Source organism: Aulostomus chinensis, chromosome 11 (genome assembly GCF_037954235.1).
Source record: "Aulostomus chinensis isolate RoL2024-O1b breed Wild chromosome 11, RoL_Achi_v1.0, whole genome shotgun sequence".
In the NCBI taxonomy this organism is placed as follows: domain Eukaryota; kingdom Metazoa; phylum Chordata; class Actinopteri; order Syngnathiformes; family Aulostomidae; genus Aulostomus; species Aulostomus chinensis.
The window spans coordinates 11,658,058-11,674,902 of NC_141330.1; the positions used below are offsets into that span (position 1 = coordinate 11,658,058).

General features: G+C 43.6%; 1 protein-coding gene across 3 annotated transcripts in view; it reads right to left on the minus strand.

Annotated features, from left to right (window-relative positions):
* Positions 1 to 16,612, minus strand: part of adam22 (ADAM metallopeptidase domain 22) — a 60,373-nt gene extending 43,761 nt beyond the window's left edge. For all 3 annotated transcript variants that reach the window (XM_086218474.1, XM_086218473.1, XM_086218475.1), the window contains exons 1-3: positions 16,310 to 16,612; positions 15,933 to 16,093; positions 10,791 to 10,867 (exon numbers count right to left, since the gene is read on the minus strand). In XM_086218474.1, coding sequence (XP_086074600.1) covers positions 10,791 to 10,867; positions 15,933 to 16,093; positions 16,310 to 16,406 — 335 coding nt within the window. In that variant the 5' untranslated portion in view covers positions 16,407 to 16,612. The remainder of the gene's footprint in view (positions 1 to 10,790; positions 10,868 to 15,932; positions 16,094 to 16,309) is intronic.
* Between the last annotated feature and the right edge of the window lie 233 nt (positions 16,613 to 16,845).

The following is a 16,845-nucleotide window of genomic DNA, read 5'->3' on the forward strand; positions in this document are numbered from 1 at the left end:
CTTTCTTCTACTTTATTAAATGGGTCTTTAAAAATAAGTGATAATCAGCGCATGAGACTTCATCCTTTCATGTTGTTGTGAGTTGCTCTGGGTGATGACACCTGCTGTGGCAACCCAGTCTGATCCCCACGCACCAATCACATAAAACGAGTTTCCATGTGGTGTGAAATTCCCGTCACGATCCCTGTCGCCATGCAGGCACCGCTCGGATGAAAAAGAGCACAAAAAAGCATTGGCAGGATGAATGTTTATGTGTGCACGAGAGTTGGCACAAGTGTGGAGGTTCCAGGCTTTTCATTGCTTTCACACAAAACTACTTCCAGAGACTTAATTCACTCAAGATCTCAAAACACACACTCTGAACTCAGACGCATGGCCACATACAGGAACAGCGCTCACTTTCTCCATGTATGGCTTTACATAATGTAGATGGGGGGAGTGCTGAAGGAGGAGAAACCCAGTGAAGAGCAAGGATGAGGGTGCTGGGGTGTTGCAGACAAAAAGGTGTATGAGAGACATAAAGATGTGAAAAGGAGAGAGTGGGGGAGGAGGCTTCTCTGTGGGGAGAGCTACAGCTGCTCTCACCTGCCCACCACCCACCACCCACCACCCCCTCCCTGTCCCTTTCTCCCACTGAGGCCTCATTAAAGGTCTCCAGGCTATAATTCATTCACTCTCCAATCACTTATCAGAAATACAATTCTGCCAGCACACTCAGGAGCCTTCGTCTTATTGCACAGGGAATACTCGTGCAGACGTATTCATGCTAATAGAGGAATCTGAAGGAAAGCTTCACTTCTAGCCTGGTTCAGAAGCAGCAGACGTCTTGGGTCCATTATGCGGATGGTTCTACAGCACGCGACATACAGAGCCAGAGATGGGTTTTGCATTATGCAGCAGCTGGGGATGCTGAGGGCTCTAAGGAGAACATGCAGAACTGTATCTGTGACAACATGTGCATGGTAGTGTAAACAAGGTTAATAGAAGCAGAGGGATACTTCTGGAAGTTTGGACACTTGGACCGTATGACCTCATTTCACATTCCACCGATGCAGGAATTCTATTCTCAACTTGCCCACACATGCATCAATATGTGTCAATCCAGTAAATCCATAAGATTTTCTACAGTGGCAAATTGGGTTAAATGGTTAATCTCTTACTGTAAATTGATTCCTATGTAGCATGACAGAGGGGAAGGGGTGGGGGGTAATCTAGGAGAGACAACAGTCTTTTAAGAGGTATTAGTATGTCTTCCTGCTGAGAGAACAACAGCCATCCTCCTGTTCCTGTCCTCAGCGAGAGCCAGCACCTGGATCTCTCTGTTTTGGCTAATCCTCCGAACCGAGTGAGACGGCTCGACAGAGAAGGGGAGGGTAGATGTGTGGGGGTGTGGGGTGGGTGATGAGGCAGGAAATACTGTTGATAAAACTTAAACACTGCTCTCATATTTATATATTTTGAGCATGCTAGTGTCATAATTGCAAGAATGTCTGAAGTATTCCTTTAATGGACTGCCATGCACAGACACTCAGGGTCCCGGGAGATTAGATTCCTATGACTGGTAATCCAAAGCACCACCATCAAATTTGCACATTCATTAGCCTCTAGTCCCAGTCTGACCAATATTTTTGATTTATGACCTGCAGAGTAAATGACATTGCTATTAGATAGTTGTGTTTTGTGGATGTCGTTGCTCTTCCAATAGACTGGTGCAGGATTTAATCCCAAACCCCAGAAATAAATTAGAATAGCTGAATATCTGCATCCATCACCTCACAGTCGGTGGGATTTCTGAATGAGTTTTCAGGTAAATGGCTGAAATAAGGTCTGTGATTCAGACCATTTTAAGACATTTTAAACTTTGTTGTTCATCTTTTGTCCCACTGCGTTTGGTACGTCCATTAACACCTCCCTTGTGAATTTTGAAGCATATAATGTGACTTAAAAATGGCAGTCGATAGCAGGTTAATAAAGACCAGGTGACAGAGATTGTCGAAGAGACTAAAACAGAAAAAGTGCAAAGCTAGTTGTGGTGATATTTAAGACACACGTCTGATGTATTATCCATATTCAACATTTTCGACTTCTAATGGTTGCATTTACGCTTCATAAATCACACAAGAGGAGCTCATTGAGGAAGATTATCTTGCAGGGGCAAAAGATGTGAGTCCAATACTCCTTGTTTGCCACATAGTTTATTTTCTCCACGGATCAAAAACCACTTGGTGATGCTAACTTCCAAGTTGGAAGTTGGAAGAAGCTGATATACAGATAAATGAAGTAGATATTTTCTTTCAATTTCAGGGAAAACTTTCTCCTTCGTTCTTCCTCTGGCAGTATTTCCTTGCTGAAGATGAATACCAGGGCAAGCAGGGACTTCTTGCTAAAACACAAACTGTAGATGTTTTTCCCCCATCGCTTGAAAGTGACCGTGTGGAGAGGAAGACTAAAAACAGCTTCAGTGCTCTTACAGGAATATCAGCCCTGTGCTTGACCCAGCGTTGTTTATCTGTTCTGCCTATAGTAGCACTGCAGGGCCTCTGAGGAGTGACGGGTCTCCCAAACACACCCCCAAAACACATTGACTCACTGTTACTGTTAACATCCACGCTTCTATTTGTGCTTCTACATTAATCCTGCTAACACACACGCGCTCGCTCTCTCTCTCTCTGTCTCTCTCTCTCTCACACACACACACACACACACACACATACATGCACACAAACATGCGCAAACACACACACCACAAACTCTGCAAAACACACAGACACAAACATGCATTTTATTCCTTACTGGCACATTAAGTGCACAGTTCTGTCTGTGCCACTGAGCAATCATGTTTGGTAATATACACAGCATTAGCTCATAAACACAAACACACTCACCAACCTAATTCCCAGTGTGACCGCTAAAGTGTGAGCATGTGTGTGTGATCAGATGACGCACTGATCAAGGAGAGAAGCCCTGCCTGAGGCACCGAGGATGAAAAAGTAGGAGATGGGGAAAGAGAAAGGAGAGCACTTCTTTCAAGTGCCTGCCTCCCCCAAGCATGCAAACACACTCTCCTCCACTCTATCTCTCCCAATCTTCTGCACTTACTCAACCCACACACTGAGACTCAAGGGTGTATGAAGGACATCCACACACCTCTCCACCATTGTACACCTCACTTTGTCTTTCTTACATCTTTAACGCTTTCTCTTCCGACCCTCTCTCTCCCTCTCTCTCTCTCACACACACAGAGCTCTCTGCAAACTCTCCCTCTTTCACAACTCTGTTTTTCTCATTAGGTCTGCAGTAAACCAGATCACACCTCTCTGTCATAAATTACAATCTTGTGGAAAAGAGAGACAAAGATGGAGGTGGAACAGGAGGAGAGAAGCTGAGAGGGACAAACTGGTGGATGATGAATGATGTTGGAATGGGACACGAGAGCAAGTTAAATCATATACGTAGGTATGTCCGGCTGCATGCTAGTGTACGTGTATATGAGACACATTCATAAATACAGATACATCAAGCTGGGGGCGCGCACGCGCGCACACACACACACACACACACACACACACACACACACACACACACACACACACACACACACCAATAAGAGCACAGCATCAGCACCTTTTATGGTCCAAAGATAGCAGGACAACGCCTACACACATTACACACGTTTTAAAGATCAAACGCCCAATGTCACAAACTCAACTCAAAGTCAAACATGCAGGAAGTCAAAAAGTAAACACGAACTGAAACACATTCTGATGCTCCTGCAAGAGAAAAATGTAAATCCAGGAAACACATGTGCTGCTTAAAAAGCGTCACAATTAAAGGTAGAAAGGATATTTTAGATATTCAGATGTTGAGAAATCAACAGTCTTTTTTTCTTTTTGGCAGAAAAAATGTGAAGTGACAGACAGTTGAACTCAAATGGAGATTAAATTTAGAAGACTTCTCAAAAACAACAACCAGCAACTACTGGGAAAAAAAGTTTCTTATTTTGAATAACTGTCACAAGTAAAACCCCTTTTAAATAACATGCTGAATAGAAATAAACTAGAAATTCCAAGAAGCCTTTCTGTAAGAAGAATGAATTCACCTATGTAAAGTGTGTAGAGGAGAGTTTTCAATGTGATGCTGCACAGAGAGGAGAGGGATAGAAGGATCCCTTTAAAACATGATCGCCGACCAGAAGAATGACACGGCACGTGTGTGTGAGGGAAGAGTTTCCACATCAAAGGCATCGGTGACGCTGAAGGCTGGTTTCCATGGTCGTGACCTTATAAGATGAAAACTGTCCAGTCAGTGCAGCTCTAATTAATATTCAATTATCAAATTTATATGTAGGATTTCTTCTTTGCATGTTGGTTTGCAATCTCCTCTTTTCCTCTCTCAGTTCAAATAATACATTTGACAGATATTATATCAAAACCTTGGACTCAATTCAACTCCATCCATCCATTCATCCCTTTTCTATATCTATATAGCCATGGGGGGAGTTTACCCCAGCTGACACTGGATCAGAGGCGGGGTTCACCCTGGATGGGTCGCCAGTCCGTCGCAGGGCCATCAGGAGCAATTACGGGTCAGTACCTTGCTTAAGGACACTTTGACATGGTCACCGGGGGAAGTGCGGATCGAACCAGCAACCCTTCGTTTGCTAGACGGCCACCCTACCTCTGAGCCCTGCTGCCCCGCTCAATTCAACTCTTCAACATTCAATGGAAAATTTTGCTTTCTTCCTTTATCCTACTCTCTCTGTTGTCCTCCTCTTAAGTCCTACTTGTTTCTGGAGCCTCGTGTCTTTCAATCCATTCTTGTTATCACTAATTAAGACAACATTTTTGGGGCCTCTCTTGCACCTGAGGCCCACCGACGACACACACACACACACGCGCACACACACGCGCACACACACACGCACACACACGCACACACACAAAGTAACAGCAGCTTTACACGTTAGAGATGACTGCATTGCTATTTTACATTTTCTCTCTCTCTCTCTCACACACACACACACACACACACACACACACACACACACACAAAGTAACAGCAGCTTTACACGTTAGAGATGACTGCATTGCTATTTTACGTTTTCTCTCTCTCTCTCTCACACACACACACACACACACACACACACACACACACACACACACACACACACACACACACACACATTCAACAAAACCAGTGAGCCATGGGATGTTTGGTTAGCTTTTTGCTTAATATCAGCAGTTGGAAGGACCCTATGGTTATATCAGTGTTCTATCCCCCACCACCACTCAATTGTGTCTTACTGATCAAACACACACACACACACACACACACACACACACACACACACACACACACACACACACACACACACACACTCCTTCCCTTCACAGAAATGAATTATCCATTTAGTATCATTTGTAATTGACCCTCCGTATCAGCATATAAAGTGTGTCTGCAAACAGGAAATCTGACATGACTGTAGTAGAAATCATAATAAAATGAGCGTCAGCGCCACGCTCATCTCTCTACGCAGCGGTTTATTTTGGAACACCGGAGAGGTTATAAAACTCTTCAGTCCCACATGGGCCAGCCCACCTGTTCCTGTTATGACAGATTGTCATACATATATATAGCCTAATAATAAAGAATGGCTGAGAACATATACTGTTTATGTTCTTAAAAGGTCCAAACAATCAACATAAAACGGTCTATCAACCTGACTCAGCCAGACAACAAGCAAACCCTTGTGAATCTAAGATTTATCATTTAATAATCCAACAATAAAAAAAACACCCTGCTTTAAAAGCCTGAACATAGAGATCTCAGAAAGCTCCTGTCCTCAAGGTAGTCCCCTGAGGAATATCCCCAGTTTTACATTCAATATTCCATACATTCAACTTCCTCTCATGGATCAGCAAATGCAGCGGAAGAGAAAAGTGTGATATATGGGTGGTAATATTCTTGAATGTGTGCAGCTGAAAATCCTAAAAAACGAATCAATCGTGACCCTCCAACACAGATAGTCCACTAGATATCTTAATAATGGTACAGCTGTTACCATCGAGAATAAAAAGGGAGTTTGCTTGGGTGTCCCAGTGGAATGAAATATGATTATTTTCCACCGAAGCCTACACAACATTGAGAGAGCATCTCACTAGGCAAAGACGCATCACTCCACATCTATGTCCATACCATCTGGAAGTGCACGCACACACACAGAGTTTCATCAAGCCTGTCACTTAGGCAACGACGACACATCCACAGTCACTGCAGGTGAGTCACTGGAGCCTGCACTCCTCCTGGTGCCGAGAAAGCAGGCCCCACGAACTGGAAATCTGTTGTTGGTGGGGAGCGTTTGGATGGAGGATCAAGTTTAGTTCGTTTATACCTGCCGCAAAACTGAACACTGAGGATACTGAATGTACACAACACCTAACGCCTTCTTGAATGTTACCACATTAACGTGATATCTCAAGAAGGGCTTTGTGGAATTACTTCAATTTTAGCGCAAACGTCCAATCGGATTCAAGGGTTGAACTGGAATATGATGGTGGTTACATGTCAGCTAATTGTTTATGCACTGCTGAGGGTTCATTTGTACGGATCTGTTTTTATTCCCCATCATCTTTGTCATAGGCTAACTACAATTACAGAATAAAAATGTGGTTCCAACAAGACAACAGAGACATGCCAACACATCAGATACAGTAAATAACTTTTAAAAACAAACATTTCTAGGATTCATTTTAGATGCAGGATCACACAAACTGCTACATGTTTTCAGGATGGATATTCTAGACCCTCAGTATCACACAGAAATTCATGTAAAAAAGTCCTCAGAAACAAGGAGGCGTCTCTGGTTGCGTCTCGCTGTGCTGAGTTTTGCACCAACAAGCAAACAGAAAGTGAGTATAAAGTCGTGACTGAGAAGACAAACAGCGCAGCTTACATATTTAGCGGTTCACGCTGGCAGTCAGGTGGAAGTTACGTTGTTTTTTCATAAGCCAGTTGGTGACATTAATATTGTGTCATTAAACTCTTCATACCGCAAGACATAAAACAGTATTTCTGTTAATATCCTTTGATTCATTGGATCAAACCACCTTTCACTATTTTTTTTCTCCATTTCTGTACTAGCGCATTAGTAAGTTGTTTTGGGGGTTTTTTGTGTGTTTTTGTGCAACTTTGTGCACTAACTCATTGGTTTTTATCACACAATGTACAAGAAGCCCTTGTGCACTCTCACACACGCACGCACAGGCACACACACACACACACACACACACAAACACATACACACCAGGACATGTGCTCGTTCCTCTTTAATCTTACAGCACCATCTATTATTCAGCCAGAGCAGGTGGGAGGGGCGGGGTAAGAGGGGTGATCTGAATGGAGGGTAGAGGGCAGTAATCAAGGGTTGGGACGTGTGTGTGTGTGTGTGTGTGTGTGTGTGTGTGTGTGTGTGTGTGTGTGTGTGTGTGTGTGTGTGTGTGTGTGTGTGTGTGTGTGTGTGTGTGTGTGTGTGTGTGTGTGTGTGTGAGATGATAAAAAAGGAGGCAACCCCCCAATCCTGTGCACATTTTCCGCTCTGTCTTGTCCCATGAATGGCAAATTGGAGCCAGCCGCTGTGATGGAGGAGAAAGACGGGGACAAAGAGACGGTGGGGGATAAAGACCCCACCAAAGCCCTCATGACTTCCTTTCTACAGACCATCAGATGGGTGGCTGGTGTCAATGCAATGACAGAGTTAATGTCAAAGGCACACTTTCATGCACAATAAATGAATGAATGAATGAATGGGAAATAGTCGAACAAATATTCATTTCGAAAGTCTTTGCATTCATAATAAAATGCCTACACTCTCATATTCACATCCTATCACCTACAAACTGACTTGATGCAAAGACCGTAGAGGAGGATGACAACCAACAACAGAAGCTGATGAAAAAAATCACATTTTGTTTCTTCACAGCAACAATTAATCTCACAAAAACACTCAGCAACAGAGTCCCTCATTGATCAAACAGTGAGAACTAGTTTTTGTTACTGAAAGCCAAAAAATGTTGGCCCATTCAGCTAAAATACCTCCCACTCCTGCACACAACTGGGTTTTTTTTCTTTCTTAGTCTGGCAAAGATATCAGTAAACAAGATCAGTGTGGCTGTCAAGCAAGTAGGAGATGAGTGTGTTGGTGGACAACAAGAAAGAGGAGGAGGAGGAATCTGGGGAAACTGACAAACACACACTCACTCACACACACACAGAAACACACACACTGACACGTGTGAACTGCAAATCTGCCCTATGAGTGATGGAACACTGGTATAGAGAGCAGCACAGTATCACAAGGTGTCATGCAAAGTCATACACGTACATCCCAGCGTTAGTTTTTCATCTTCAAATTTTCAAAATTAAATGTATCCCTCATTCCATCAGATGTCAAAGAGTAGCCAATTTTATGCAGCGATTTCAAGGAGGCAATATTATGCTGCTGTGTGTATTAAAGTACACAGACAGCACGGGACAGAGCTACAGCCTTGACTCAAAAGGGCCAGCCGGATGAAAAGCTCTCTCAGAACACAGACACTGTTGAGTTTACACGTTGTGCAGCAACACAATGTTACTTCAAATCAATGAAGTATGAATGGTTTATGCCGGCTTTGCTTGGGTCTGCGTAAAGAAGCAAAGCGTGATATCGGCGGGGACATCTTCAGTGGACCTGTTGCAGAATGTCTTTGTAGAAAGCGCTTGTGAGACATGCCTGTCAAACTTTCTCCTCGCCCAGAGTTCCCTTTTTCATCAAATCCATGACTGAAGCTTCCAAATTCAAGACAGTGAAGAATAGAAACAGTATAGATATAGATGTTGGAACTACTAGCTGGGACCTGGACGAGCCCCCGTTTATGTTACATGTTATGTTGAATGTGGATGTGCAAAAAGGGTCTATCTTAAAAACAAATGCTGTGCTCCATGGCTCGGATCAATTCTAAAATGTAACGGTCTCCTCTTCAGCTCCCTCCAACTGGATTTTTGATAACTAGTCGCGTAGTTTTTGTGTTATCCTGCTGACACCGACTTCAACCTGGGTGAAGGTATTTGTCAAAAAGCTGAATGACTGACAAATTATTTCAGAATTATTGTGTTTCAACTGGCATTTTTGAATTTGTTTCCAATATCTCCCATTTACATTTTTTCAAGCTCAAACTGTTGTCATCAACAACTCAAAATCTTAACTACCTAACGAGAAAATAAACAGCGGTTATTCTTTTTTGAAAAGTGAATAGATGTTTAATATAATGTCTTTAAAAAAAAACAAAAAACAACAACAACTGGACATTCCAGCTCTCAATATCCCACAGGGATTTTAGATGAAACAGATAAAAGTCACTGAGTGGAAGTCTTTATTGCAGTCTCAGCCTCTCATTCTTATTCAGAGCCACACATGTCAAACTGTTGCCCAGAGCTGCCTGGTTGGAGGCTAATTCACTCTCTGCTCAGCTTAAAATGGGATTTCATTTCACTTACGTATTTCCTTTCAGCTGATATTGTGATGGACATTCTCTACCGAATCAAGAAATTATGGAGAAGGATGCTATGAGCGCACTACATCACTCACATGAATAATGACTCTGCAAATAAACCCGGCACTGATGAAAAGTCTGCACGCGGATCTAAAGAGATGTTGATTTGTGTTTCTATGTGTGAGTAAACTAAATGTATGGCTGTGACTGGTCGATGTGTCAGCTGCAAGCTTTATCCTCCAAAACCTGGGAATTCCTATGATGCAACTTTTTACTCAGTATGGTGGGAATTTTTTGCTGTGATGAACAGGCAACATCGGTGTGTGTGTGTGTGTGTGTGTGTGTGTGTGTGTGTGTGTGTGTGTGTGTGTGTGTGTGTGTGTGTGTGTGTGTGTGTGTGTGTGTGTGTATTTGCATGCCTTTTATTTTCCCTTACTTTGGACAAACGAGTTAAAGAGCGCCAAGATGATAGGACGTAATCTTTCTGAGAGACAAGGCTTGAAGACCTCAGCCAAACTCAATGTGAAATAAATGTAATTTTCACTGTTTTGAACAAATCTTCCTCAAAATGCTGTGGGTTCTTCCTTGGGCCTTGCTACACCCCTTCAACATGGTTTTTACTGCACATAATCCTGCTGACCGACAGACAAACGGCACCAATCACATTACCGTCTTGGCAGACAGTGAATCATTGAGAGATGAGGATATATAGATGGTAGGTTTTTTTCATGCAGGGCAGATGAAGGGGAAGAAAAACAGAGTGAGCGGGGGAAGTAAGAAGAGAGAGTTGTTGACTTTCCATCAGCAGTGCTGTGATCAATAGAAGTGTCTGACAGCGCTGCAGCCTTTACCGTAAATCACTTACTATTATGATGGAACCTCTAAATCACACACACAATAAATGACTAGCTGCAAACATACAAACACATACCAAGGTGAATACACTTGTGCAATTGGCCACTACAGCACATTTATCCTGACAAAGCTTTCTCCAAAAGCAGGCAATGAAAAAACAGCGAAGAGAGCCACAAAATGAGAACCAACCTTAGTTATTAGTGAACCAGATTTATATTCCACCAGAACACAGTGAGAATTTCATCACAAAATGGCCGTAACCAGTGACTTCTGCCTCCTACTGAGATGATTTTAACACACAGATGAACATTAAATCTGCACATTCACTTACGTACTAAACAAAAGTGTAAACCCTGGCATATTAGCAGCAACTATGCTAAAAAAGTAGATAGCAGCATGAATACTCACTGATTCAGCTCCACATCCAAGATGAATTTTCCACCAAAAGCATCAACTTGAAAGCTTGCTTGGGCCACATGGTTCACCTGAAAAAGACAGAGAAGACAGGAAGTCAGCTAAACCTAAAAGCAACCATTAGCATAGGCAGTGCGTCATCATATGGATGCATCAGTCCAGGTCGAAAGTGATGGATGGTTGTATTTCCTCTTTCAGCACTAATCAGCAGTGAGGAGAAGACTAATGAAGCCATCAAGTCATGGCCTTCCTTCGTATTTTAACTCATGCACAAGCTTTTACTCTCCAGGATGAACCAGCAGTATAGTTTTTCCTCCACTGACAAAGACAGAAGTGAACATCAGATGCTGCTATTTTGGGAAAACGTAACATCTCTAGGTTTTACAACATTAATTGTTTTTGCTTTAATGTTTCCCGCCTACAGACAGCCAACTGTATCAGTACGGATGCCAATCCAAGCCGGGAATCAAACCAGCGGCCCCCGTGTTGGTAGGCAACACAATGGATTGCTACGCTATCTGAGCTCCTGAGTGCGTTATCTTAAATTAACAAAGCCTGTTGCCTCATGAAACCAGGTTATTTAAACTGTTTGAGGCAAGACATATGAGATAACTGAGATCTGGTTATTTTGTAATATTGATACTGCAGTATATTGTCATACCGCCTCTTCTGATATCAGTACACTTGTACTACAAACTAGAGATTTGTGTTAAAAAAAAAGAACAACTGGCGTTATAAACAGATTCCCCTGATGCCATTTGGCTTACCATTCTGACAAGATGTTAATTGTGTTATAGAGGCACAATGTAAGAATCCACACTGTTTAATCTTAGTTGGCAAACATTGTGACAAGAAAATTACAGTTAATATATAAAGAACTGAGGCTGCTTTTTTGCCTTTTTATGTTTTGTCTTCTTGTGTTTAACTCTTGCATGTTCACATTTACAAACAGAGACAGACACACACACATTTTCTGTGACTCCATGTGTGTGTGTGTGTGTGTGTGTGTGTGTGTGTGTGTGTGTGTGTGTGTGTGTGTGTGTGTGTGTGATTGATTTGACAGGATTCATTACCAGTGCTGGACACAGATGGCACTGGTTTCATTACACACCCTCAGGTCAATGACACGTACCTACACTCATTCCGTAGCAGGTTCAGGGGAGTCCCAGAGCCCAGCTAAACACAGCTCAACCCCCATCCCCACTCACCCTGCAGGCTACCTGGTTACCATAACGAGGGGAGGAGGGGTGTGTGTGTGTGTGTGTGTGTGTGTGTGTGTGTGTGTGTGTGTGTGTGTGTGTGTGTGTGTGTGTGTGAGGGGGGGTCCCTGTGTTCACCCAAGGACGACCTTAGCCCACGAGGTCCCCCGTGACAACACACTCTATTGTTCATGAGTGTGTGTCCGTTCAATGCATATATGAGTAGGCGGTGGTGAGTGGGTGTGTGTCTGTGAGGGTGTGTGAGCACATATAAAGGGCAATCCCTTTCCACAGCACACCTCTGATGAAATCTAGTCTGCTAGATTGAAACCATGATGGGAGGAGATACCAGTAATGAAAGCACATCCCAGCTTGACTGAGACCACCACTGACTTCTCTTACATTGATTTCTAAGTTACAACAGACCTGATTTTCCACTGATATCCATCAAGTATGACTGTAAGTGCTATAATCCACTGCACACACATGCACACGTACACACACACACACGCACACACACACACACACACACACAAACAGATACACGCAGACCGATTTTCCTTGAAGCGTTTGTTTTTTTTTGTACCAAAACAACACGAGTACTTTGCTGAACCCCCAACTGCTCATTCAGTCATGAAGCTGTTTGCGTCTGAGACTGAAATAGGCTATGAATCTAAAAATAAGATCCCGCGCGTGACACATTTTCAGAACTATTTGACAGGTTTGTTTTTAGGCCGTTGATCTAAAAACAGCCAATAACTGATCAAACTTTGCAACTGTGACATCACAGATGATTGCCAGGAAGTTTCATTTTTCTGGAGGCTCCATCAAAGACGCCTCGCTCCTCCTGGATTGCTTACAATGTATATTTTCTAGCTTTAATAGAACTTTGAGACTCATTTGTATACAAAGAATTTCAATAAAAACGGGTAGAATCTCATTTCTGCAATGAGACGGAGTAAAGGCATTTCCTGGATTGTAAACCCAGAACGTCCACGCTCATGAACAGATTTAAGCAGAGAAATTAATGATGGGGAAAAAAAAACAGAGATAAGGTATCAAACAAATCTGGAGATTATTTTTATGGTGAGGACGAATGGAACCCTCCCCGCAGAAAGCTGGATTCAAACCTGGGATGTAAATTAGCATCAGCTTCAAAAGGAAATATTAAAATGATATTTGATGGCAGATGGTTCTTGTTAGCTTGTTTATGCAGCAGGCTGCAGCTCTGTCTGAGGTGTGAGAGAGACAAAGGGTTAACACCTCCCTGCCTGCTGCCATCTGTAGCCCTCTCCACTCCCAGCCCTGAATAGGCCTACACAGGCCCAAGATGCACACATTAGAAACACATGACAGGTCTGCACAATGCTAATTGACTCATGGTTTGAAATGAACCCAGCAGACATGTTGCTTCACTGAACTGAGTCACAGTTATTCTGTAAATGATCATTACTGCTACGGGATACCTTCTCATAAACTGTACAGCAGAACGCAACGGCTGATGTAGCATTTCTTCCCAAACTATAGCGCTGTTTTGGGGTTTTTTTTGGATAACTTTTTGCAGTATAATTTTTTTTTTTTACGATGGACAAACATCTTGTGAAACAGTTTTTGCCTCGTATAAATCCTACTTTACCACCCGCCTGCAGTATTTTGTTTGGCTATGGATACTGATGCTATAGAGCGCTGGAGAGACTATTTAGCTGCTACGGGTTCCCTCAACCAAAAGCTAATGGGATTTTTTACACTGGATTTTCAAATCATCGCTGAAAAATAATCTCTGTGACGAACACAAGTTGATAAGATTAATATGTTTTGTTTATAATGGTAATCTTCACACATGAACACTACTTTTATTATTTTTGAAGTTTAAATTTAACTGTTAAAAAGCTCTCATTATGAGGAGGACACACTATGCCACGGTGGCATGGTGCCGCCACATTTCCCTTTACACTTCTCCTGCTGTTGGGTTCAACCACTTGGTCTGATAACATTTGGGAAGTCTAAAAAACACACATGTTGAAGTTAGCAAGCCACATCCAGTGCAAAAGTAGCCAGCACAGCCCGTGAGTGTCTGTTGTGCAAACTGATGGGACGTGTGCCGTTTGCATCCTCCAGACAGGGCAGGAGTCCTGCCACTTGAACAAACTATTTACTGTGAAATGCAGAGAGATTTACTCTGAGACAATGACCTTAAAACGTGGCTTCACACAAAAAGTTCTGTGCAATATCTCTTGAGTTCATCCATCCATCCATTTTCTACCACTTAGCCTGTTAAGGGTTGCGGGGGTGGGGGGGTGGGGGGCTGGAGCCTATCCCAGCATCCCTCAGGCAAGATGCAAGGTTCACCCTGGACAGGTCACCAGTCCATCACAGGGCCAACACATAGAGACAGACAACCATTCACACTCACAGTCACACCTACGGTCAATTTAGAGTATCAATCAGCCTCGTCCTCTCTTGATGTCTTTGGACTGTGGGAGGAAGCTGGAGTACCAGAGAGAACCCACACAGGAACAGGGAGAACATGCAGACTCTCACAGAAAGATCCTGTGCTGGAGCCGGGACTTGAACCTGGAACTTTCCTGCTGTGAGGCGCCAGTGCTGACCACTGCACCACCGTGCCACAACTCTTAAGTTCACAAAGATGTTTTGTTTTTTTTTGCTGTGGCAACAACAACAATACTTCTTTGTGACCCTAGAAGTCAGAAATCAACAGCCATTTTAGTTTGATTTGCGCTAAATACAAACAATAATGTTTCAATTCATCAATTTCGTGACATAATGCAACCAGCCAGCGCACATAGTGGAGCCAACTCACTCGCACTTGTTCACAATAGGGATGAACTGGAAGTTTGTTTAAATCAAAAGGGTTTCATGGATTACTGAGCAAATAGCTGAATAAAAAGGATGTGGGCGACACTGGGCGATGCGTTTCTGAGTTTGTAAGAGATTGTTTTTGGGACAGTTTTGATGATGTCAGTAGTCACTTGCTAGTTTCAAGCTAAGTCTATGTAGCTGGCTCTTGATGCATTCTGGAGTCAAAAAGAAGTAATAAAGAAGTAATACAACAACAAAGAAGCTTCAACAAACAAAAACAAAACACACCTATTAGTGAATACTTGAATGTGAGTCATTTTCATGCATATGCAGAAAAATAATGACCTTAAAAAGTCCTTCTTGTTTGCAAAGTAATAATCCATCATTCTGGAATCATAGAATCCCATTAACTTTTCCTTTCCAAGAGCATGTTCCCTTACCACAGCAAATACGCACCTCGAAGATGTGAAACGATTCTGAGAATTTGTCCAAGCATGGGTCCACTGAGGGGTTCCTGCCATTTAAACATTTTTGACAAGGAGCCCTCACTTTCAGTTAAAGAGATGTGATTGTATTGTTGTGTCCTTAATATTTTTGTCAGTGCTCCCTGGTGGATCAGCGGTGTAATAGCAATACATCGCCTCAAACAAACCTTTTGTCATTTCTGTTACCGAAATGTCCTCATCAGCTTACATATACAGGGATACTGATGAGAGGAGGTTATAGCCACGAATACCATCCACTTCGGCGTTTCACTCCATTCATCAGGAAAGAAATATCCACTGCTTTATGTGACATTAGATACGAGACAGCAGCTAAGAAAGCATCTGGACGGACAAGATGTTTCTCTATGGAATTAAGTTCTCATTTAATTATCAATTAGCCTGGGTCAGCACTCACAAAGCGGCTCTCTACGAGCTCAGAGAGGACAGAGTAAACAGCATCCCAGGAGGATGTTTCACTGAGCAGCGCTATGAGGGAAATCTAGTCTTATTAGTTCATTTAGTCCCTTTTCTCTCTTTGGCCCCTCTGAGGACAAGGACAGAGGAGCAGATGAATGAAAACAATGTAAACAACATCTCCTCCATCATCCTGAGCAGCCTGAAACACGGTGTACCTGAGGGGAACCGGGGTTGCCTTTCACCCGGGTGCTGAGCTCATCCTGGCTGATCTGGCTGTGGTTGTGCCTGCTGTAGAGCAGCCGGAGAGGCACAGTGTCCTCCTTCCCGACGAACCTGCCCTCATCGTGAAGCGCCTTCAAGCTCGACGAGGCGTCTCCTGCACACAGAGAGGAAAACACCGATTTTTATTCCCCGCCTGTCCCTCCGTGCGGAAACAGACATGTTCATCACAAACACCGCCATCTGAGATGTCGATTGATCCTATTTCCTGTGATACGACGGGCCAGTTACATGCATATTAAATCACGAGGTAGCCGCGGGATGGTATCTGCGCGATAATAGTTCATGTAATACTTAAAATAGCATCAGTTACCGTTTTGGGAATTAGAGCTGCTCTGGTGACCAACGTGCATCAATCCACAGACGCACAAAAGGGAAATCCACCATCGCGGGCGCATCATCAGCATCATCACCTTCCTCTCTCTCTGTACAAATGGCAAAACAATGCGGTATTCCAGGAGCAGGCTCGCAGGGACCTGCCTTCGCTAGGGGAGCTGGGAGCCGGGGCTGGTCGTCTGGTTAACGCAGTCCCTCTGGTTGGAGGCCATCGGGTTCCTTATGAGTCTGAACGCCGAGCGCGTCTGAGCGCACCGAGACCCCGCGGATCAGCCGCACGGAGAAGGCAGCGAGGAGAGAGCGAGAGAGAGAGAGGGGGGGGGAGAGGGGTGGAGGGAGGGTAGGGGAGGAGAAGACAGGGGACACCTCCTTAAAACACATCAATATCCAGCGGCTCACTGCAGAAACGCCTAATGCATAAACATGAGCAGCAGCGGATGGAGCGAAGCTGCGGGCCCGGCCTTCGACAGACTGGACCGACGTCCCTCCGTGATAAGCAGCTGCAGGTGCGCC